The following is a 24,782-nucleotide window of genomic DNA, read 5'->3' as shown; positions in this document are numbered from 1 at the left end:
CCTTGAGTAGGGGGCTGGACTAGAAGACCTCCAAGGTCCCTTCCAGCTCTATTCTGTTCTCAATTCTTTTATTCATATTATGTTTTTCCTCATGACTTTTCAAATGTAAGGATTGTTATTTTTCCTGCCACCTGACAATTTTGAACCTTATATTAAATTCTTATCAATTGTTGCAATATTAAGCAAGCCTACTTGCTTCTTAAATGAAACTCTGAACAGTGAAATCCCTCAAAAATAAAGTACAGAAAATACATAGTGAATTGTCCCCTAACATAATTATGCATACAAACATGCCTGTAGCTTTAGGATAATACCTTGTCAAATACATAAATGAAGTGAAATCCACAATAGGTTATGATGTTTTATTTATATAAATTATACATCTCAGTGGGTGCAAATGTGTTTTCATTCCTTGCTCAGCCAGTACAATTTATAGAATGGAGCCAGAGGACTTTTTAACAGGTATCTGAGCAACATTTTGGAGGCATTTCCTTAAAATCAAGGAGAGGGGATTCCAGAGAATACTAATTGTGGGGAAAATAGGAGGAGGGAGGTGTGTGGGATATGTTCGCCCCCTTGAGTTATTTGTAAAAATAATAAAGGTGGAATACAAACAAGCATAGTTAAACAGGGCAATCTATACTGTAATGAAGTGGGAAGAATACATTGCTTAGGATGCTGTGAGAAGGGTGTCTTTGTGGAATAAGAGTGTCAAACAAATGTTTTGCTTTTTGGCCTTTCTGGACCATTAAGAGGCCCTCAGATGATGGCTAAAGGGAATGCTGAGAAGCATCTGGTGGAGTTACCTCCAATTCATCTGGTCTGGGCAGGGCTGTGGTGTGGTACTGACAAACAAAGCAGCTGATCTGCTGCTGCTCCTCCTCCTCCTGATCAGTCTCTGACAGCTCTACTTTGGGAGGAGGTTAGTCAGACAAGCCTCACTTAAACTCCGATGCAGAAGCTCCATTTCACAGGCATGAGAACTTTCACCATTCTCAGAGAACTCGGCGCTTTTCTCCAGGTGAGCATCAACTCATTTTAAGAAATAGGTATGAAAACCAGCCAGCAGCAGCAGCAGCAGTAGCAGCTCAATGCCCTGTAAGTGTGGGTCTCCCTAAATAGTGACATCTTGATTTCTGAACTTCTTTTAAGAAGTTGGAAATGGCTGGGATTAAATAGTGTACCGATAAATATGCTCTTGACCCTAAAGCATCAAACAGAGCTTCTTTTGAAATAACTCAGCTGGATTTGTGTTCCTTATTTGAACTGAAATGTTGGGCAGCCAAAGTATTGAAATGGATGAATACTGTAAGTGGACAACTTTATCCACACATGCCAAAAGATGGAACTTTATGCATATCTACCTGGACAGATTCCTGTTAAACTGAATGAAGCTTTGAATAGACATTGATGGGAGTATGCTATAAAATCCTTATTTAGAAGAGGAGCTACTTGGGGTTTTATATTCAGAGGCAAACATACATATTCCTAATGCTGCAATCATGGTTTGCGCTCAGAGGAAAGTGGGCCTTTTAAGTGTTACTTTTTGCCTTTTGATTGCTTTGTATTTGATTTCATGTAATTGGAACTTTATTTTGTTCATTTTTTGGTTTTTAAAAATATGCTGCCTTGAATGCTCAGATTGAACAGAATGACAGGATGCTAAGTGACTAAGCAAGTGAGCAAGATGTCTGGTGTGTTAGAATTTCGGAATTCAAGGAAGCTACTTTGGAAAAATGTGCTCAGACCTTTGCCAAACCTTAGGAGAAACATCAGAAGTTGTACAGCTACTGGGCCACATTCCTCAGCATGCCAACCAAAGAGACTGATAGAGCAACAGAAGAAGACACAGTTGGTAGAGCCTTAAGGAAGCCGAAACCTATTTCTCCACTCAATGAAAGATCAAGCATTGTTAGAAAGTCAATTTTGACTTAATAATGAAACTATTCAACAGCAGAACAGATAGTTCCCTGGAGCTATTTAAGCAAAGATGGGAACAGAGTTGCAACGCTTAAATCTGAATTAAGCAAATCATTTGAATCAAGAGATCTCTAAGGCAGAAAAAATATTTTTGCTCATAACAGCAAAGTATAAGTTCAGATATTAATTCCCAGCCAATGTTTTCTGACTATCTGAATTTTCCCTGCCTTAGCCATGAAAGCCAATTGGATGATTTTGGATCAGTCACTCTCCCTCTCTCAGCCCAAGCCACCTCACAAGATTGTTGTTGTTAGGAAAATAGGAGGAAGAGGAATATGTGTTGGATATGTTCATCATTTTATAAGACGATGTATATTTGCAGAAATACAAATATATAAAATGTGTGTCAGTAGTGGATGTTTGTTTTGCCTGAGTTGTAGATATCACTGTAGAACTGGTCCTCCTGCTCAGACAAATTCCTCAGGCAAAAGTTCATTTACTAAACCATTTTTTTGATACGACTCCTTTTTTTACCACAACACCCACGAGGGAGCTGAAGCAGTCATTTGTTTGCAGTTTGTTCCATTGGACTGGAACAAATGTTTGCCAACTCAGTATTATATGCTATATGCTATATATAGTTTTAAGCCATGCCTATCCTTTCAACTTAAAATTTCCCATTGTTTTCAACTCCTAAGAGCTGCTTCAGATGTGACACATTTCCTATAAGAAAAATGCTTGCGTGTAGGAAATAGCGTGGAGATAATGCCAACCTTCTGTGAGTGAATATTTAATGTTTAACCCCTTATGCTAGTAACATTAATATGCATGCCATGGAACAGCAGATTCATAATGATTGCATGGTAATTAAAAGTATGCATACCCTGTTTGTCACCATTTATATCATAAGCAATTAGCATGTTGAGTATAACAGAATCTTTGGTATGGGTACTAAAAAAATCCTGCAATAAATAAACATCCCTTTAGAACTGTACAAAAGACACACATTGGTAGCATACAGGTAGTCCTCGATTTACAACAATTTGCTTAGTGACTGTTCAAAGTTACACAGCACTGAAAAAAGTGACTTACGTCCATTTTTTGCACTTATGACTATTGCAATATACCCATAGTTATGTAATTTACATTTGGATGCTTGACAACTGATTGAGGACGGTTGCAGTGTCCCAGGGTCATGTGATCGCCTTTTGCAACCTTCTGACGAGCAATGGGAAACTAGATTTGCTTAACAAATCTTGTTGCTAATTTAACAACTGCAGTGATTCACTTACTGTAGCAAATATAAAACCCTAGTAAGACCACACGTGGAATACTCAGCCAATTTTGGTCATCATATCACAAAAAAGATGTTGAGAGTTTGGAAAAAAATCAGAGAAGAGCAACTAAGATGATCAAAGGCCTGGAGACTAAAACATATGAAGAATGGCTGCAGGACTTGGGTATGGCTAGTCTAAAGAAAAGAAGAAATAGGGGAGACATGATAGAAGTATTCCAGTATCTGAGGGGCTGCCACAAAGAAGAGGGGGTCACATTATTCACCAAAGCACCAGAGGGCAGGAAAAGAAACAATGGTTGGAAACTGATCAAAGAGAGAAGCAACCTGCAATTAAGGAGAAACTTCCTGACAGTGAGGACAATTAACCAGTGGACTAGCTTGCCCCCAGAAATCGTGGGTGCTCCATCACTGGAGATTTTTAAAAAGAGGCTAGACAGACACTTGTCTGAGATGGTATAGGTTCTCCTGCTTGAGCAGGGACTGGACTAGAAGACCTCCAAGGTCCCTTCCAGCTCTATTCTATTCTAAATGTAGCAAGAAAAGTCGTAAAATGGGACAAAACTCACTTAACAAATTTCTTACTTCGCAACATAAATTTTGGGCTTAATTGTGGTTGTAAGCTGAGGACTACCTATACATGCAGGGACCTTCCAAATTCTTGTTCATTTCACACATACATGCAAACATCCTAACTTACTTCTTTTTTACACATAGCATCCTAGGACAATATAATCCCCTCAAAAATTTGTCTGCTGAGGTCAGTGGCTGACAAACAGCAGTATATGGGAAATCCAAAATACAAGGATTTTTTAATTAATCAGAATCTTATCACTTCAAATGCTGACCATCTAAATGGGATTCTCTGTGAGTGAAGCCAGGATAATTGCCTATAAAATCTCTGTGTAGGTACAAGATCTCTGTAACTTAAACTGAGATGCTCAGAATGCAGACAGAAGGTCTGTTATCATGAAGCAGACAAATCAATTCCTTTACCTATTGAATTTCCTTTCCCCATCTTAAAAAAATTCTGCCTCTCCATTAAAATATTTTAATGAGTTTATCTTCTTTAATATAAGCTACTGCTCAATAGCAATTGTGCCAATATGGATTAAAAATTTGACCAGCTATTTTGGCAGCTTTTTAGTATTTGTTGGTTTTGCTTCCCTAAATAAAATGTTAAATTTCCATAGCTCTGTATCTCACTGCAGATATGGGGGTGCATCTTTGGGTTTGACATTGATGTTTGCACAATTTCTAGTAAATGCAAATGGATTTTCCGTTTACTTTTGCCTGAGCTCTATTAAAGAGCTTTTAAAGGTTAGTCATTTTTGATTAATCATCGATTTTAATTCTCTAAAGAACTAGCTTCCAATGACACAAAACCAACAATCCATTGATGGATATTTTTTATCAATCTAAATATGGTGAAATATTTTCCTGGAAATGCTACATGAGAAAATATGAAACATTAAAAAATGAAGGAGCTGTCCAGCAAGGCAAAGTTTAGCAGCTGTACTTATTCTACTTCCAGGGTTATCACAGTGCTGGTCTTCCGAAGCTTAGGATAGCAAAGTTGTTTCATTAAAATTGGACATAGCTTCAAGGGGATTGAGTATATTAAAGCCCTGTTCTTTAAAAAGCTAAATATTATGTGTACAACAACTGGAAAAGATGCATTCTCTTTCTTCCAGCAAAACATAATTGTGCGTGCATGCTCATGTGATCGGAGTACTTCATACACATTGTGAAGCACATCTTCTGAATACTTAGCAAAGCCCTACCAAATTCCATATCTATATCATCTATATCTATATATCTACAATATATCTGTATATCTATAACCCTCTATATCACAGGTCGGCAACCTGCGGCTCCGGAGCCGCATGCGGCTCTTTGAGCCTTCCCCTGTGGCTCCCAGCCTCCTCTGCCTTTGCAGAGAGAGAGAGAGACAGAGAGAGGCAATTGTGCTTCCCTGCTTCAATCTCTCTCTCTCTCTCTCTCTCTCTCTCTGTGTGTGTTTGTGTTTTGTGTGTGTGTGTGTGTGTGTGTGTGTATGTGTAAAAGAGAGCGTACTCACATGTTCTCCGAGGAGCTGAAAAGCTTACTGGGCGGAGCTCCTCCCTTTGCTGCGTCTCTGCAGGAAGCAGGAAGCAGGAAGGGCAGGAGAGAGCTAGCTAGCCCAGCTAGGCTGACTCAGGAATTCTGGGAGTTGAAGTCCATGAGTCATAAAAGAGACGAGGTTGCCTACCCCTGAGTTGTTGGACAACAGCTTGAAGCTTGCCAGGTGAGCAGCAGATAGGAGAGGGGGGGGAGAAAGAGAGAGAGAGAGAGAGAGAGGGAGGGAGAGAGAGAGAGAGAGAGAGAGAAAGAAAGAGTGGGGGAAGAGGAGTGGTAGACCAAGGGCAGATAGAGAGAGGGAGAGAGAGAGAGAGAGACCCTCTTGACATCTAAAATGAAGATAACACTGCATATATCCTTTTTTTAACCTGTGTGTGTATGTGTGTGTGTGTGTGTGTGTGTGTGTGTGTGTATATATATATACACATACACATACATACATACATATACATACACACACACATACACACACACAAATACCCCCCCACACACAAACACACACACACCTATAATAAAGGTAAAAAAGGATATATGCAGTGTTATCTTCATTTTAGATATCAAAAGGGTTTTGCGGCTCCCAGTGTTTTGTTTTTGGTGGGAAACGGGTCCAAGTGGCTCTTTAAGTGTTTTGGGTTGCCTACCCCTGCTCTATATATTTAGATATGCTATTGTTTATAATTAATTAACAATATTTTAGAAAACTATAATTTTCACATTTTAAAACTTCTGGATTATCCATTTGTATTATATCTTTACATTCTTCTTTCATGTTCTCTCTTGTAATTGTTTATGTTTTTTTCAAGATGTTCAGTTAAAAAAATTGAATTTGGTTGCATTGGCACAAAAATCCAATAAATAAATTTATAGAAAACCTAACAGAAAATAGAACTTAACCCCCTTGGAATTTACTTTTGCTTCCCACTGAAAACAGGAGCTGGAATAGGACCTGGGAGACCCAGTCTGGCCTTAGCCAGGGAAACTCAGTGTATGATTTTGGATCTTCACATTCTTTCAATTCAACCTACTACATAAGGTTGTTGTGAAGAAAAAAAGTAGAAAGAATCCATAGAATATAATGGGCTCCAAAAGAAAAGGCTAGATATAAAGCTAGTACATGAAAGCATTGTTTAGAAAGACATCTGGCAAAATATTGGTAATAATTATTACAGTACTTCTGATGGATCATAATTACTGTTATGAGTAGAGTCTGTTTTCTCCGGATATCTGGGTTTCCTGTTGAGTGATTTAATGGGAAGGAAAAGAGGCACATTGTCAGAAAAAAAAAACGTTTTTTAAAAAAAGAAAATAATTATGTGCAATTTTTGTCTTCATAAGACATGGATCATATCTTTAAGCCATTGTATCTCAAACTTGAAAGAGAATATTTGTGCACTTTTCATGCTAAAATACTGCACTGACCTGACATTTGCAAAGAATGAGAGTAATTGACAGTATTTTAATAATATCAGGAAACTTCCAGATATCTGGCTGAACACTAATTTTGCCCCTAGGGGAAACAGAAGGCTGCAGTTGAGAACCTCTGGTGTGATTTAATAGAATTCTTACACTCTGAGTAAATTTCAGGATTAGTCAATGTAATTGCACACTCTGTTTTTTTCTGAAGCAATATACAGTTTTGAGGTTGTAGAAGGTAGTGACCCTAAAAGTTTAGCAACAAGTATGCACATATCTGCACTCACACTCTTTCACTCTCACACATGCATACATGCACGCGCACACAGACACATAATGCACATAAAGAAATTAGTGAAGATTCCATTACATAAATTTCTATCTCCAAAGATCTAAGCCTTTCAAGGTTTTGCTGAATTTGAAATGTTACACTATATTAAAATATATGTATTATGAGTGAATATCAAAAATGTTTTTGTTCTGGAATCCATCCTTTGGGACAAAGGCACTAAACAGCTATACATTAGAAACTCTTCATTGGTTATTCAAAGTTTTGCAAAAGATGCTGTGATTTGTAACTTGTATGAGCTCATAGGAAAACCAGTCAGAGAAAAGAAAGGGACCTGATGATGTTTTTTTTTAGATAAGACCATATTCAAGACAAGTGGAATCTCAAGATGATTAAGGAAAAGGTTTGAGGGAAGTTCTGTCTGCTGGTTTTTGCATATCTAAGATGCTTCCAAACTCATTGCCATTTCTATGTTGAACATAGCAAAATAGAAATGCTGCACATGGTGGCACATATATTACTTATGTACTGTGTTTAATGCCACAAACTCTAAGACATACATGTCAAACTCACGATGTCACGTGACGTCGCACAACGTATCGGAGCTTTTTTGCCATTGCCGGCAATGGGGTGGGCGCAGCTCCAGTATGATGAAACCGGCCTGTGGGCCGGCAGTTTGACACCCCTGCTCTAAGAGCTGCCTTTGAAAACAATTAAACAATTTTAATTGTCTGAATTGAACCAGGATGCCTAATTGATTGCCCATAATTCCTGATATTTAATCTTAGTGTGCTGCTAGCAGCAGGTAACTTGTGACCATCAAAAGTAGATATGTAATTTTTCTGAACAGACTGCATGTATTGACAATAATGTTCAATCACAGTTCCTCATTAATAAATTGGGAATTAAGGTCAAGACCTTCCAGAAGTATTGCATGGACAAATACAATAACAATTCTTTCTTATAGTGAGAGCTAAAATATTGTACCTTTTGATTAGCTGTAGTCCCGGTCCTATTTGTTGAAACAGAATTAGCAGGTGATATATACTTAAAGAGCTTTTCTTTTTGTGTGTTTACTAACTAGCTATATTTGGATATAATCCACGGTTCATGTTGCAAATTGCCAGCAGGCTTATAGCTATAAGAATAGAAACAACAGAGGAAATTATTGAGCTAAGTAACACAATAGCATTTGAGTCCAGAATAAACAGACTGAAGGGAGTTTATATTGATTCATGCATTGTCGCATGATAGGTTAAAAAGGACAAGGTACAGTTAATATATGTGGTTAAATTGCCCATCACTATATAAGATATAGGCACAGAGTTAGTTCAAATTAAATATGACATTTGTGGGAACTAGCTCTTAGCTAAAATTTTATGCACAACATATGATGCCATATGTCTTTGCTGGAATAACCCATCACAATTACATTGTGTCTTATTTGTATTACTATATTCTATGCAGATCAGTAATAGTGAGTTTTTTCATATTTTTCAAAGGAGAGATAAGATTTAATATTTACCAACAGGGAGTAAGTTAAAGTGTAATGGTAGGGACCTTTGGAGAGTGTGACCATGTAATCCTAGAACCCACCATTCTGGAGGTAAGAAAACTAAAGACAGTCAGATTAATGTTCTAGATTTCAAGAGATTTGACTTCAACAAGCAAAGGAAAAAAGTAGGAAAGATTCCCCAGGTGGAATTATAAGAGCAAAAAAGTTCAAGAGAGCTGCAAAATTCTGAAAAATGAGATAATCAAGATCCATCAACGCTACAAGGGAAAAAAATGGAAGGTTCTTGATAAAACTGGTGTGGTTGTACCAAGAGCCTTCTGAACTGAGAAACAAAAAGGACACTTTTTAAAAAAATGTAGAGCCTTCTGAACTGAGAAACAAAAAGGACACTTTTTAAAAAAATGTAGAAAGTGGAATATAATAAAAACAGAATATCAGGAAAGAGACAGATCTGCATGGATGGGATCAGAAAAGCTAAGGGTCAGCAGGAATTGAGGGTTGCTATGAATGCCAAAAGTAACAAAAAGTATTCTTTGGATATGTCTAGATTAGAGCAAGAAGAAGCAACACTATGGGGAGGGGAAGAAAAAGACAGACCTAAACAGTGAGGAATTGGTGAGAGAACACTTGGTAGCTATGACCAGATGGATTGCATCCCAGGGATTAAAGGAACTGGCCATGTCACATGTGAGCCAGTAACTGAAATCTTTGAGAAATTCTGAAGCTCAGACTATGTGCCAAAGGACTAAGAAAGAGCCAAAGTTTTCACAACATTTTTAAAAAGTGGGGAAAGTAGACCCGGAAAACTACAGGCAACTGTCAGCTTGGGATCTGGAAAATCTTGGGAAAACATAATTAATCACTATATTTGCAAGCATTTAGAAACAAGCATGGTACCAAAAGGCAGCATTATAAACAGGTCAAGCCAGATAAATCTTATTGCTTTTGTGGGAAGAATCCAGAGAAAGAAATATTTTGGGAAATATTAAAAAGGCAGAATATATTTCCCCAAAGGCAGAATATATTTTCCCAAGGGATTTTAAAAGCAGAACCAAACCCCCCTCCCCAAGTCTCTCTGCCCCAAGCAGAAACCAGGTCTGCAGAAATGCAGATGTGATCATCTTGTCAGAAGGATTGGAATCAGGAAACTGGGATTAGAAAGAAAGATCCCTAGAATCAACAATCCCTCACACCAAAAAATCCAACAGTCATCAGCCATAGCCCCAGGGAAGCAGGTTATGACCTTTGGGACATAATAGGATTAACCACCACCACCAGAATACCAGAAAGGCACACTCAGACTCAGGTCAAAGTTCATGCCACAGGAACCATTCCAAACAAAGCCCAAGAATGTATAAAAACCCACTCCCTACTACATGTGGTCACTTTTTTCTAGAGCCATCTTTCTGTCTGCCTCTCCTATTCAATAAACTACAACCTTCTCTGATAAAGATTTTTCCTTCAACACTTTCTTTGACAATATGACTAAATTAGTGCACTAAGGTAATGCTGTGGATGTACAGAAAGTCCTAGGGTTCTAATGGCGACTAGGACCAGAATTTTTGCCATAGTTAAGCAACGTAGTTGTAAAATTCAATCTTACCTGACCAACGTCACTTAGCAATGACAATGCAGATTGATTACCATTGTATCCCCAAGATGGGTGGGGCACTAAGCAAGAAGTGGTAAAGCAGCGTTTCTCAATGTTTGTGTGACAGCGACCCCCATCACACGGACGCGCCGCGCATGTGCGGCGGCGCCCCCATGCGTGGCACGCATGCATGGCGGCGGCCCATGCGCGGCTTGCATGTGCGGGCCGCCCCATGCGCGGCTTGCATGTGCGGCGGCACTCCCATGTGCGGCGTGCATGCGCAGCGGCGCCCCCTGAGGGGGGGAAATGGCGGATCGCATTGTTTGGCGACCCCCGTAAAATGGTCGTTTCACCCCAAATGGGGTCGTGACCCATAGGTTGAGAACCGCTGTGGTAAAGTCCCCAGCAAGCAGTTCAGGGGTGCTTTTTTCCAGGAGGCAACTGGATTTTCTTGTGTGTTTTTTTTTAAGATGTTTTGCTTCTCATCCAAGAAGATTTTTCAGCTCTGATGGTGGGAAGTGGAAGGATTTATATTGCTTGCAGACAGATGGTCATTTGCATTCCTTTAGAGGGTCATTTGTACTATTTGCAGGTTTACCTGTGTCCTCAGAGTCACCTCAGTAGTGCAAATGTGTGTGGAGCCTTCTTGGCTGCAGGATATTTTCTGCCCTTTGTCCCTTCACTGTTGAAAATAGGCAAAGGCTGTTGGGGATGAGTCTGTGCTGTCTGAATTTCAAACTGAAGCCCAAATGATTCCTGTAGTCTATAATATTTTCTGGAAATCCATTCATACTCTCTCACCATTTGAAGGGTGTTCATCCCAAAGTGCATAGCTAAATGTCTATGGAGATTCTCAGTCATCTATCTAGACTGAGAATCTCCATAGACCAGGCATGTCAAACTGCCGGCCCATGGGCCAGATGCATCACGCCAAAACTGCATCCACCCCATTGCCAGCAATGGGGAAAAAGTCACGATACGTTCTGCGACGTCATATGACGTCGCAAGTTTGACATGCCTGCCATAGACAGTTCAGGGATGCCACACAATACTGCTCATCAGTGCTTGAGATTTTACTGTCTGAGATATTATGTATGAATATTGAAAAATGAAACCAAAGTGATAACTGGATGTATATCTTCTGCTACAAAAAAGTTTAGACACTTGAAATATTTGTATAACTTATAGTCCTGATGTTTTACGCTTCTTGCAGTGCTGACTTGAGATATCTGTATTGTGCTCTCTTTGCTGTATAATTTGCTTGTGTAATTTTCAAGCTGCTTATATTAAAATAGGTTTAGTGTGAGGTAACTTGTTGTTCCTATGCTCTCTGCTTGAGGTGGTTCAGCTGTTGTTGGCTGTAGCCCAGTTCTCTTTTTAGTTGGTTTCCTGTTTAACATTGGTTATTTAATTGCATGTTGGAAGTGCAGGAGTCAGTATTTGAGCCTGTGCCTGGTAACATTCTGGTTTTGTTTAAAATAACTTGTATAAATATAATATAAGCCCCACTTTGTTTCAAATAAAACTCGTATTTGGTGAAATCAACAATAGGCTTGGGGGAAGAGTAAGCAAAATATTTAATAGCTAGGAGAATAATTGTATTTCTCTCTCTCTCATTTTTACAACGACTTAGGAGGATAGGTTATAGTGACAGGTCAACTAGAACTCTAGCTATGTAATGCTCCATTAAAGCTACATAGCAACTGGGTCATCGTTAACAATGATTTCCATTATATTAACTTCTGGTGATAATCAATTTATTGAAAAACTATTCACTGGAATAAATACTCTCTTTCTTTATCGTTGTGCTTAGTCTTGTTTTCCACATCTGCTCTTTGGGATCATATATAAACCCTTAGCCTGTACTAGTCTATTGCTCCATAGTTCCCAGAATCATCAATACATATCTGAAGTACCACTAGAATTTCAAACATTTTTATAGATTTCTCAGAAATTAAACTTGGTAGATTCTGCTGAAATAGATGTATGTATGCTGTCACATTATTCACTTTCGTTTTATTGGTTTGGTATTATTTATGTGGTATCATACCATAGAGTTCCTGAAATATTATACTCGGCAAGGTTTTAATTGTCAGCCAGTCAGTTACAATCAACAGGAGCCTTTATATTAAACTTTGATACATATGAATTGCATATTTTAGATTTCATAGGAAATGTATTTTGGTTGCATTCAATATTTAGCCATTGTGATTTTAGAAAAGGAAAATACATTATTAATGGAATCATTAATCTGGAACTGTACCCTAAATATATGTAATGTTCCTACATCTTTTAGGTGAAAAGGCTGTTTTACAAATTATAGCCATAACTTTCATATGAATGATATGCTCTTTGATTAAAAGGAAGCCAAGCAGACAAGGAAATTCCAAGTGTAAATAAGTTCAGACCTCTACTTGATGTAGTGAGTAATAAGTGTCCTCTTTAAGGGGGAAATTGTGCATCAATGAGTAATTAGCCTATTGTTTATGTCTCATTTAAATATATCAATCCTGTTTAAAATGGCAATTTTCAGAATAAACCTGTGCACAATTTCCCCCTTAAAGAGGACACATATTACTCACTAATGTATTATTGCTGTACAACCCAGTATTCAAATACCAACTACTATACAGTATACAGTTCTTCATATGTCTGAAAAGGTTCCATTTTTTAAAAAAAATGTAAAAAGTTTAAGGTAAACAGCATTTGGAAAATTAGAAATGAAACACTGAAGCCAAAACAGAAAACAAACAAATAAACAAAAAACACCACTCCTCTGCACTCTGGTCCTTTCTTTTTTCTAGGATATAGACATAGCAGACAAATCAAGGTATGTTGTGATCTCAATCAAAATGTTTGCCCTAACAATCAAATTAAAATCTGGCGAGAGGCTAAACCAGGCAAAGGTGAATTGTGAATACAATTCTGAAACATCCCTGTCAATATAGATACCAGACGGGATCTGAGATTGGATATACATCTTTACCCAGGCATGGGCTTTAGCACATATGCTGAAGTGTCCTTCAACTCCTCCCCTCCTAGGTAAGCAAACTGTTGTTTTGTTTTGTTTTAAAAAGAAAAGGACAACAAAGGCAGTACTCTGGGAAAACAGCAAAATGTAGCTGTACTTGAGCTGTTAAAGCAAATGGAGTGTATGGTCTCCCGAACAGCTCTGATAATTGGTTAGGATTATTGCCAGGAAGTCAGGGGAGGTCCAGGAAAAAGAAGCAGAGAATTTTGCTTTCAAATCTGACAAAATTGCATGCATTTTTATAAATCAGGTTTCACATATAATATGTTTTTTTAAAAGCTTTGTTTTGTTCATCTTTTATAAGATTAATTGATTTCCAGAAGGGGGAGGAAAGATCTCAAATTTTAAATAGACATGTATATGCTACAGCAGTGTTTCCCAAACTTGACAATTTTAAGGCATGTGGACTTCAACTCCCAGAATTCCACAGCCAGCGTTGCTGGCTGTGGAATTCTGGGAGTTGAAGTCCTCATGCCTTAAAATTGTCAAGTTTGGGAAACACTGTGCTACAGGTTAGGGTCAACCAGAGAAGTTGTTATTATTTCTCGGATGTTTGTCTTTTTCCTGCAAGTAAAGTCACACAAGTCACAAGAACCCTATATCTCCCATACACCAGACAGAGGGGAATATTTTTACATGAGTGACTTTTTGGAAGATACTGTAAGTATTAGTAGCAGGAACTATTAAGTTGCTACTCAAAGGCAAGGAAACAAGACCAGGGTTATGTAGAATAAGAGGCCTTTTGGGAAGAGGTTTGAGATCTCCAGTCTTTTATCCTATTGGCTCAGCCACATTATGTTTTCTCTGAACTGGTGCCCTTCACATACCATTGACCATGCTAACTAGAAATTATTGTAGCTGACCTACAACACATCAAAAGAATACCATACTGTGAAAAAGTCCCCCAGGGAGACTGTTTTGTCCAGTTTCTCCATTAACAGAACATAGTGTACTCTTATCAAAATAGCATTTCAAAAAGTACGTAAAGCATATTATAAGCAAAAATCAGACATATTTTTAATATGTTAATGTTAGAAATAACATTCAATAACATATTATCTTATGGTAGTTTTCCCCAATTTGATGTTTCCCTGCTATGTTAGATTGTAACTACCATAGTTCTCCATCTAAGCCAGGTTGAAGAAAACTGTTCTACTGAATTGTTATGAAGCTTATAGAGCAGTGATGGTGAACCTTTTAGAGACTGAATGCCCAAAAACTGGTCCCGCCCCCGCTCCACTCCCTGCCCTGCCTCCGCTCCGCCCCCCATCCCCCACCCCGCCTGTCCGCAGGGCCACTCCCTGCCTCCAGGTCTCGCCGCAGATGGCCCAGGCAGCCCAGCAGTGCTATGCGGTCATGCCCTCTGCCCGCACCCTGCAACATCAACTGTGCACGATGGGGTGTGAGGGCAGATTCTTGTCTACGCTGCCTGGCTGCCATGTCCTTGGCTGCGCTGCTCCGGGTGGCCCACGCTCAGGGAGGCTGCCGGAGAGCAGTTCGCAGGGGGAGGCGAGGCTGGGGCAACTACACGTGTGTCCACAGAGAGGGCTGAGTGCCACTCTGGCACCTGTGCCATAGGTTCGCCACCACTGTTATAGAGCATTTGTAGGAACACTCAATTGCAATGGGAATTACTGCAAAGAAAATCTGCTTAGGACTTAGTATAGAAGTGAAATAACTACAATATTTTGGTATGATGTTTATGAAACTTCATAGTAATCTGAATGCATTAATACTTTGTGATTTTAGACAATGTCATTGACAAAAAATGAGAATGTTATGTCCTGTTGCCTCTCACGGTTGTTTCCTGACATTGAGATTTGGAAAAATAATACACACCTATTGCCCTGCAGTCCAGTCTGTTAACAATAGAAACAATGTCCAACCTTTTTATGTTCCTTTCCCTTTGAACCAATGCTTTGCTTATAAAAAAAGGGTTTCCCTTTTCCCCCTTGGAGGCTCTTTAGGGATTTTTTAAAAGTTCACTAGGAAGATGTTAACTTCTACTGACCAAACTGTGCCCTCTTTCCATAGTACACTTAAAAACTGGGTTAGTGGTATGTGTCTGCAGTAGAATTAGTTTGTTATGGGAACATCAAAAAGGGTCAGGTGACCTGACAAACTATATATAAAAGTTCTTCATAGAATTAAGCAAATTCTACTCTTTTAGCCATGCCATGGGAACATCAAAACTCAGTCAATCTAATCCTCCAAGAAAAAGAGTTGGAACTGAAGAACTTAAAAAACAACTCATTATGGAACTCACTAAGAAGGCCTAGTAGTACAAAACCACTTCCCAATCCCTGATTAATAGCATCAATTCAGCCTAGTGCTGACTACTTAACCAACGGGGACAAGATTAGTGATGCAATGCAGCATTGCCAGTACTTCCGGATACAAAAAGTCAGTATAGTTGGAGCAGGAATGTCTTGGATTAAGTGTCTCTGTCTCTATCTCTGTTTCTGTGTCTCTCTCCTGCCCCCGCCCCCGTGTGTTCTGTCAGTTATGACTCCTGATGACTGTTTGGGCAAGGTCTGTGAGTCTAGCTCTAAGTTGCCCAGCTGGCTTCATGTTGAAAGCAGGACTAGGATACAGGGTCTTCCACTCTAGCCAAGTGGGCTAACCATCATAACAGACTGGCTATATTATATAAGTGAATAGGAACCACATTTTTTAACAAAGGAAAAATGTTTGATTCATTGAATGCAATTCTGTGCTGGCAGAACCATCAATAAGAGCATTTGATGGGGTTAGTGGCTGATTGGGATAAGTGGGTTTTGGGAACAGTGCCAATGTTCCATCAACTCTCCCTCGGCATATTTCCTACCTCCAGAAAATCAAATTTGCCCCTTTCAAATATGAATGTTCTTTCACTGGGAACCTCAACCAAGTGTGAATGAGGGAGACAGAAACAATTTTCCCCATGGGAGGAATTCTTTCTTATGCTCTTGCACAATATTCAGTTTTAGCAATTGAAATCTATCTAAAACTAGACAACAGCATCTGCATGACAGCATCAAGCTTCACATTTTTCCTTCCTCTGGGATTTATCCTCTTTCTTGACATTCTTGGAGCAGCTATATCCTGACATTTGTATTAAGACTGTGTTAGAAGTAAAGTCTTAGTCCTGGTTCATTGAAGCTGGGAATAAATAAGCAACATGGCGACTGCTTTGGGAAGATGGTTACAGTTTATTGAAGAGGCAGAAAGATGGTTCTTGCAGGAAAGACCAAAGGAAAAAAGGACCTGAGCACATGGGCAGTAGGTTTTTATACCCTCTGAAAGCCTTTTGTTTGGAATAGTTTCCTGTTCCCATGGCATGAACTTTGAACTAAGTCTGAGTGTTTTTCTAGGCCTTGGTATCTGTGGTTTAATCCTATTATCATATCCTGCCTCCCTGGTGATGGGGCTAATGACTCCTAGAGTTTGGGTGGGGAATGCAGATTTTAGGTCTTTGTCTTCTTGAGTTTTCTGGCTCCGACTTTCTGACGGTTTTACATTTGCATTTATATAGGGCTGGCCCCTGCTGGAGACAGAGAGAGTTGGGGCAGGGTTGATTTCTGCTTTTAAAAATCCTTTTGAGGAAAAATATATTTTTCTGCCCTTTTAATATTTCCTTCTCTGGGGCTAACTTTCCTCAACTGTTTACATTTTCTTTTTTCTTCACTCTTTCTCTCAGTATGGGCCCAAAGGCCTTCTGTAGTGGAGACTTAAGCCCAGTGCCCCCTTGATCTATAGCCACTCTGAAAGGCATCTCCACATCATACATCAACTTGCTAGCATTACAGCAACCCTCTTGAAAGCATTTGCCCAGGTTTATTACCAGACCATGTGGTTACAAAGCTCTCATACCCAAAGACTGTTCTTTACTTTTTTCAGTTGATCTTTCCTCACAACCATCCCCACAGAGTAACCTTACAGAAGTTGTTGGGGTTTTTGTTGTTTGTTTTTGGCAAATCTGTAGCTAACTATAGTAAAATATGTGGATCCTGGAGGAAAAGTTAAGTTATTTTTGTTAGTATATGATTCACTTGGAGTTTGGGCTGCTATTAACATTCTTTGCTTTGGGCACTAGGTGAAGGGCTTGGAGTTTTGACTTCTGTATTGAAACTTAACAGCCATTAGACTGGCTGTGTTCCTGATGAACATCCGGTTTTATTTAATCCTTATATTACAGTGATTGCTGTTATAATCTTTAAAAGAATTATCTACTTTATTTTTCATGTTAGGCATTTTGTAGCTATCAACACATTTCGAATCCATTTATGAGTTGACAGGTTATAGATAGGTTAATAGATTAAACAAATAACTATGTATTTTTTTAAAGAGACTCCAGTAAATTAGGCAGAAACTTTGAATCCCAGAGAGTAATAACTAATGGCAAAATCCTTGTACTTTGAAGGACTGATTTTGAAAGTGGCTAGTAAATTAGTAGAAGATCCAACCTCCATCCCATGTATATATTGGTTATTGGCTTTATTAATGTTTTAATATTGATGCCCAATGATTTAATCTTTTGATGCTTTGTTTTATATTATTAAGAAAACACTGTAATCCACCCAGAATTGCTTGATAGCAAGATAAGTAACATATACATTTAATTAATTAATAAATAAACAGTAATATACATAATAATAACTGGCACAATTATATATAGTATATCTCAGAAATCTCCAGTAGAAGAACTATAGCATACAAGCCATCAAAATCACTGCAAAGCATTTTAAGTAAAACCACAGATCATGAACCAAAGATAGAGCAGGAGTTATTTACAAAATGAAATGCATGAATTGTGAACATCAAATAACAGAACATATTCAGGAGTATGATGAGCAGTTAGAAGATACGACAGAACCTCATTAATTTCACTGTGCACAGACAAATTCAACTATAAATTTGCCTCGGAAGTCACTGAAACTCTAATTTGGGCCAAGTACAAGAATGCATAAAAATTCCTAATAGACTGGCATTCTAATAAATTATCAACCAACAAACTTATAAACCTAGACCCAACCACTGACTATTTCAATAAAATAGCCAAAGGTCAATTTGATAAGAGGTTAAAAATAGCATAAAATCACCACATCCATTATCATATAATTATTAGCCAACACTCAGATAAAGAAAAGAAGGCAACCCATCAGTGAAGCAAAAACTAGACAATGAAGTATTAATTACATAGAAAACAAAAACACCTAACAATAGAACCCACCCAATCAAATATAAGTCCAGTAGGACAAGTAAATATATATATTTCACACCTAACCAGAAGACCTTAGTTCTCCAAGATCATAGTACTGAATATGTTACCAAGATAAGCAGTGAAACATTTGCAAAAATAAAAACAGTCAGAACTCTTACAATTTCATTCAAATCCTGAACTAAATATATTCTCCACAATGCTATCTGAATTTTTGTGCTATATTTAAAAAGGCAGTTATACACTTGGCTCAGCTCCTAATGACTTCATCCATGTACTTTTCTTGGGTCACATTTTAGAACAGGGGTGTCAAACTCGCAACGACATGTGACGTGTCGCAACATATCGCAACTTTTTTTCCGTTGCTGGCAATGGGGTGGGTGCGGTTTGGCCATGACGCATCCGGCCCATAGGTCGGCAGTTTGACACCCTTGTTTTAGAAGTTGCTTGCCATTATCTTCTTCCAAGAAATTTTTTGTAACTTCCCAGTTTAATCAAGAACTCTTAGAATTCTTAGGGTTTCATCCAAGTATCAAGCAAGTAGTATACAGACTAAGTTTCTATAATACAGTAACAACATGCTAGTGAATTACAATTTAGCCTGATGCGGCATGTAAATTGGTCACTATAACTTATTGCTCAGTATCAATGACCAAGTTGACCTTATGTAGAATTAATTCCACTGCTGATCATTATTTCCTGTTTTTTTAATTGATTATGGGTAGTTGTTCCAGGTTTGTATATTGTTTTAACTTGTAGTTATTGGATTATTTTTAACTTGTTGTGAGCTACCCAGAGTTGCTTAGATGACATGGACCACCACACAAGTAGAATAACAGAACTCTAGTATTTATGTTCCTCAAAGTCTGCCTCTATGGAAATTTCCCTTCATCATGTCCCCACAACTATCCTACAACCAAACTTGATTGAGATAGAATAATTAATCTGGGGACATCTAGTGAGTCCCTTGGCTAGGACTCTCAGATTTGGCCTGTAAACTCCAGACAGTACTAATGACAAGGCAGCAAAGAGAACTTTTTGCTGCCATTTAGTAGCATCAGATCTTGGGAGCCCTGTTCTGATAGCCTTACTATGGATAAGGATGAATGTATACTCTCAGTCTTTCTAGTCTTAGGCTGCCACTCTGTTCCCCCCCCTCCAGCACAAAGTGACAAAACAGGCTTAATTAAATAAACTTAATCACAAGTGAGGATATTATGAGTTGTAAACTTAGTCAACTGTCATTTATTCAAGAACTGATGGTTCAATGAACCATTCCTTGCTATGATATGGGGCCGGTCACTAAATTCGAGAATTTTAGGTATTGGAGTATAACCTTTGTGTTCCTGAATTATGAAAAAAACTGATTTATTGTTGAATTTAATAAGGATTGTTTTATGACTTTTTTTTCTTGCAGGTGATTACAAGTACTGATAATCATATAAAGCAAATATAGAGATAGTGAAATGGCAGAATAAAGAATATGTCCGCTGAGCTAGCAGACTGCAGAACATGGGGAGTCTTCCAGAAGAGGTGATGGTCAATAACACTCAGAACTGCATCACTGATCATAGCATACATCAGATGTTATCACCCGTGATATACATACTTGTCTTTGTAGTAGGACTCCCAGCCAATTGTCTCTCATTGTACTATGCTTACTTGCAAGTTAAGGTCAAGAATGAACTAGGAATATACCTTTGCAATCTAACCATAGCAGATCTACTTTACATTTTCTCTCTACCTTTTTGGCTGCAGTATGTTTTGCAGCATGATAACTGGACTTACAATGAACTCTTATGCAAAATTTGTGGCATCCTCCTTTATGAAAACATTTATATCAGTGTGGGTTTTCTCTGCTGTATCTCCATTGACCGTTACCTTGCCGTGGTGCATCCTTTTCGTTTCCAAAAGTGCCGTACAATGAAGGCTGCTGTGGTGGTGAGCACTGTCATCTGGACTAAAGAAATTGTGACTTGTTGGCTGGTTTTTAGACATGGAGAAGTGAGTAAAGACTCGGAGAGCCACGTAGTGTGCTTTGAGCATTATCCCATAAAAAACTGGGAACATAACATAAACTTTTACCGCTTTACAGCTGGTTTCCTATTTCCATTTTGCCTCCTTATTTTTTCCTACTATGGAATTCTACGTGTTGTCCGGAAGAGTCACGGTACTCAGAAAAAGAGGAAAATTCAAATTAAACGCCTAGTTTCAAGCACAATCTTAATTTTCTTAATTTGCTTTGGACCATATCATGTTCTTTTGTTAATACGCAGCCTATTTGAGAACAGCTGTGAATTTGCTGCCAAAATCTTTAACATCTATCATATTTCTCTTTTGTTGACCACTTTTAATTGTGTTGCAGATCCCATACTATATTGCTTTTCAAGTGAAAATACCTACCAGGATTTTGCCAAAATAAGAGGATCTTGTTTAAAATGCCTAAGATGTATTCCAACAGAAAACAATGAATCCTATCCATTAAATACTCCAGAAACCACAAAAAAAGACAGTGAACAAGCTGATCTGAACACAGGATGTATTAAATGAACTCTATGTTATTCTTAAAATAGAAGAAGTATGAACTGAGTCTTTCTCACTCAAATAGTGATATAATTTCTCCATGTGTGGACTTGCTCACTTCACTTTTTTACATCTAAGTGTAGATATGAGAATCATTACAGCCTGTAAAATGGTTCATAATTTAAAAATACAGTTAAATCTGCTATATCGGCATTCTTTCCATGTGGAGAATTCCTTGCTTCCTTTAAAAAAACCAGCTTCATTCAATTCAGAACTTCACCCCAATGTGTTAGTTATGCAAATTATATTAACTTTGAAGTTTATAAGCTATTCAGATGCATACTCTTTGGATAAAAATAATATTCTAGATTTAAATACTGTATTCTTGGAAAGTAGATGTCAAAACATATTTTTATAATCATGTGTTAAGTCTACCAACTAGAGTGTGTCATAAGGTCTGAAATTATTCAAATCCCTTCTACTATATGAGGTAAACATGTACATGGTTCACACATTGTGCTAAGCAACTGGTATGTTTTCAAAAACTAGCCATACCAATTTTTATTCAGCATCTTGTGAAAACCAAGCTTATGCGGTTGGTTTATAGTTAGGAGTGTCATGCAAATCACACAACTAGGTTAATTTTTAATAATCCACAACTAAGTCAATTATTAGTAGCCTAATATAAACATAATACAGTGTATTTGATTTCAGCTCAGTATATTGTATGAATATACATACAATACTGTGGTTTATTCCTGACCAATATTGGAACTCAGTCAACTGAAGCTTATTTAAAAACTACCTTAAACAAACAAAGCCATAGCAAGATATGTGGAAAAATAATTAAATGCCCGTCAGAGGCATTTAAGAAAAATAAAGAAAAAATAGTATTTATTTATAATTAGTGTTATTTCTTCATTATACTATTAATGCAAAATAAGCAGAAAAACTTAGTTTTGTAACATTTGTACATATCCTTTGGATTACGTTTAAGGAATTAATTTGATAACTACCAAACCAGCTATAGCAGTAATCTTATGTTTGTAAATGTTTGAACTAAAATGTTACGGTTGTTAATTCAAACACTTCAGTCATGTTTAGATCAGAATTATTGTTGATTTCTCAAACAAAAGCAATGAATATTAGGAATTTTAGAGAGAATAGTAAACAAAATGGGAGGTGTAATGCTTCGATGTCAATCTATGTTAAATCAAACTTGTTAAATCATGTGGTCCAAAATAAATGCAAATAGAACACAAGAAAAACTGAAGCTGAAACAAATTGCATTGCTGAGATGTATTCTGCTCCAAGGAAGACTTACCGGTAGTTTGTTTAGGTCAACACTTAGTTTATTAGTAGTTTTATGCAACAAAATTCTATACTAAGCCAAACAGACATGCATTTATTTGTTGGTTATATTTTGCTTTACATGGAATCTTTATACAATAGTTCTTTCTCCAATTTAATGTGTTTCTTAAGTCAGGGGGCAAAATTCTCTGAATATAATAGTACTGAGTAAGAATGAATATGCAAATGGTTTGGCATTTGTTATTGCAACAGAAATGGTGATGGTACTCTAAAGCAGACATAGCTGAAGACGATTAAAACTTTGATCTGACTGCAGTGTAACAATGATTAAAGTAAGAAGTCATAACCTAACTTGTGCGTCATATAGTTGTGGGAGGTCCATTCTAAGCATTCTTATAAAACATTAATTTTGAGAAGTTGGAAATTGCACCGGTTTGTAATTTAATCTAATCTCATTGATCTAATTGAGTTCACTGGAATATGCTCAGCTATAAGTTTACAGAATCACAACTAATTTTCTATTACTAAATTTGCATTCACAAATCAAAATAACTTCAACAGCTGTAATAGAAATGGTCAATGTCTAATTTCCAGCCCAGAATTTAAATGGACTTCTGCTATCACATAATAAAAATGTATATAAAATATTTATTTATGGACTGATTTGGAGGCAATGAGGTGAGCTGTTAATGTATCTCCTTTCTTCTGGTCACTGCCACAGTTTTTACTATTTCTCTTCTAGCATTTCACCTCCCAAATCCCAAGATCTTTCTTTGCTCTCTGCTAACTTCTAAGATCAAGCTTGAGTATGTTAGTGTCTGTCTAATTTATAATCCCTTGTTTAAAGCTGCATTTCTGAGTTAAGAAACCCTGGTTCTACAATTTCGATATTTAACTGTATACTGTTACTTCTCTTGAGCTGCTTCTCTTTCTGTTGTTCTACCTCATCCACTTCGCATAAGCACAACATCCTACCTCAATATAAAATGGGATAATTTTAGAACGGGATGTGATGGGGTATTTTATGAGAGAGAAAAGTGTTCTGAATGTCCAAGAATTCAATTATTTCAACAGTTTTTTAAAAAGTCTTAAGTCAATTTCAACTTCTAGTTTTTTGGACCCATACCATAAGCACATAAAAAAATAACAAGGATTCACATGTTCTGATTTATGTGGCGATAGAAAAGGGCAGATAGGAACTAAGTTGAATTGATGCAAATACAAAATAGAGCAAAAAGGACAAGTATAAAAAGTGGAAAGAGGGGCACATAACTAAGGCAGAATATCAGCAAATAGCCCAAGCCTGCAAAGATGGAGTGAGGAAAGCTAAGGCTCAAAATGAACTAAGGCTAGGCTGCATTAACAGAGGGATAGAATCAAGATCACATGAAGCATTAATATCACTTTACAATATTTTGGTAAGGCCACACTTGGAATACTGCATCCAGTCTTGGTCACCACGATGTAAAAAAGATGTTGAGACTCTAGAAAGAGTACAGAGAAGAGCAACAAAGATGATCAGGGGACTGGAGGCTAAAACATATAAGGAACGGTTGCTGGAATTGGGTATGTATAGTTTAATGAAGAGAAGGATGAGGGGTGACATGATAGCAGTGTTCCAATATCTCAGGGGCTGCCACAAAGAAGAGGGAGTCAAGCTATTCTCCAAAGCACCTGAAGGCAGGACAGGAAGCAACAGATGGAAACTCACCAAAGAGAGAAGCAACCTAGAACTAAGAAGAAATTTTCTGACAGTTAGAACAATTAATCAGTGGAACAACCTGCCTCCAGAAGCTGTGAATGCACCAACACTAGAAGTTTTTAAGAAGAGACTGGACAGCCATTTGCCTGAAATGGTATAGGTTTCCTGCCTGAGAAGGGGGTTGGATTACATGACCTCCAAGGTACCTTCCAACTTTTTAATTATTTATTTATTTATTATTATTATTAATCATCGCAATCAGCCAGATGCTCAGACTGGATTTGGCATTTTTGTCTACCTATCGAGTCCTTACCAAGGACCTGGGATAGACAGATGTGGATGTTTGATGGTATTACAGATATCGTCACAGGATGGAAGCAGTTATTACTAATTATTATTATTATTATATTAGAAATGACACAATAAATACAGCAGAACTGCATTTCTTTATTAAAACATACTGTGCCATGGTAAAGTGCTATTCACAAGGGGAAGATTATGGTAACAGAGAGAAGAGCACACACATACATATAGCACAATTTAGTAACAGGCAAGTACAGGGATTCTCAACTTACAACCATTTGTTTAGCAACTGTTCAAAGATACAAGAGGGGTCTTCCAACCAGGCATTGCATTTACAACCATTGCAGCATCCCCACAGTCAGGTGATCCAGGTGATCAAACTGCCAGTGGCTGGAACCAGCATGTATTTACAATGGCTGTACCATCCTGCGGTCATGTGACCGCCATTTGTGAGCTATCCAGCTGGTTTGCTGCAAGCAAAATAAATGGGGGAAGCTGGACTCACTTAATAACCATGTGATTCACTTAACAACTGCAGTGATTGGCTTAACTGTGGCAAAAAGTCATA

At 37.8% G+C, this 24,782-nt stretch overlaps 1 protein-coding gene across 3 annotated transcripts; it reads left to right on the top strand.

Annotated features, from left to right (window-relative positions):
- The first annotated feature begins 683 nt into the window (after positions 1-683).
- Positions 684-23,557, top strand: GPR68 (G protein-coupled receptor 68). 3 transcript variants are annotated; one of them, XM_039346946.1, is made up of 3 exons: positions 684-1,021; positions 2,619-2,698; positions 19,793-23,557. In XM_039346946.1, the coding sequence occupies exon 3, from the start codon at positions 19,888-19,890 to the stop codon at positions 20,923-20,925; it is 1,038 nt and encodes a 345-aa protein (XP_039202880.1). In that variant the 5' UTR covers positions 684-1,021; positions 2,619-2,698; positions 19,793-19,887; the 3' UTR covers positions 20,926-23,557. The 3 variants fall into 3 exon arrangements, with proteins under 3 accessions (XP_039202880.1, XP_039202879.1, XP_039202881.1); XM_039346945.1 differs by lacking the exon at positions 2,619-2,698; XM_039346947.1 differs by lacking the exons at positions 684-1,021; positions 2,619-2,698 and adding an exon at positions 5,452-5,501.
- The last annotated feature ends 1,225 nt before the right edge of the window (positions 23,558-24,782 follow it).

The sequence above is a fragment of the Crotalus tigris genome, unplaced genomic scaffold (genome assembly GCF_016545835.1).
Source record: "Crotalus tigris isolate CLP2741 ecotype Arizona unplaced genomic scaffold, ASM1654583v1 scf7180000018040.1558517, whole genome shotgun sequence".
Lineage (NCBI taxonomy): Eukaryota > Metazoa > Chordata > Lepidosauria > Squamata > Viperidae > Crotalus > Crotalus tigris.
This window is presented reverse-complemented; position numbering and strand designations above follow the sequence as displayed.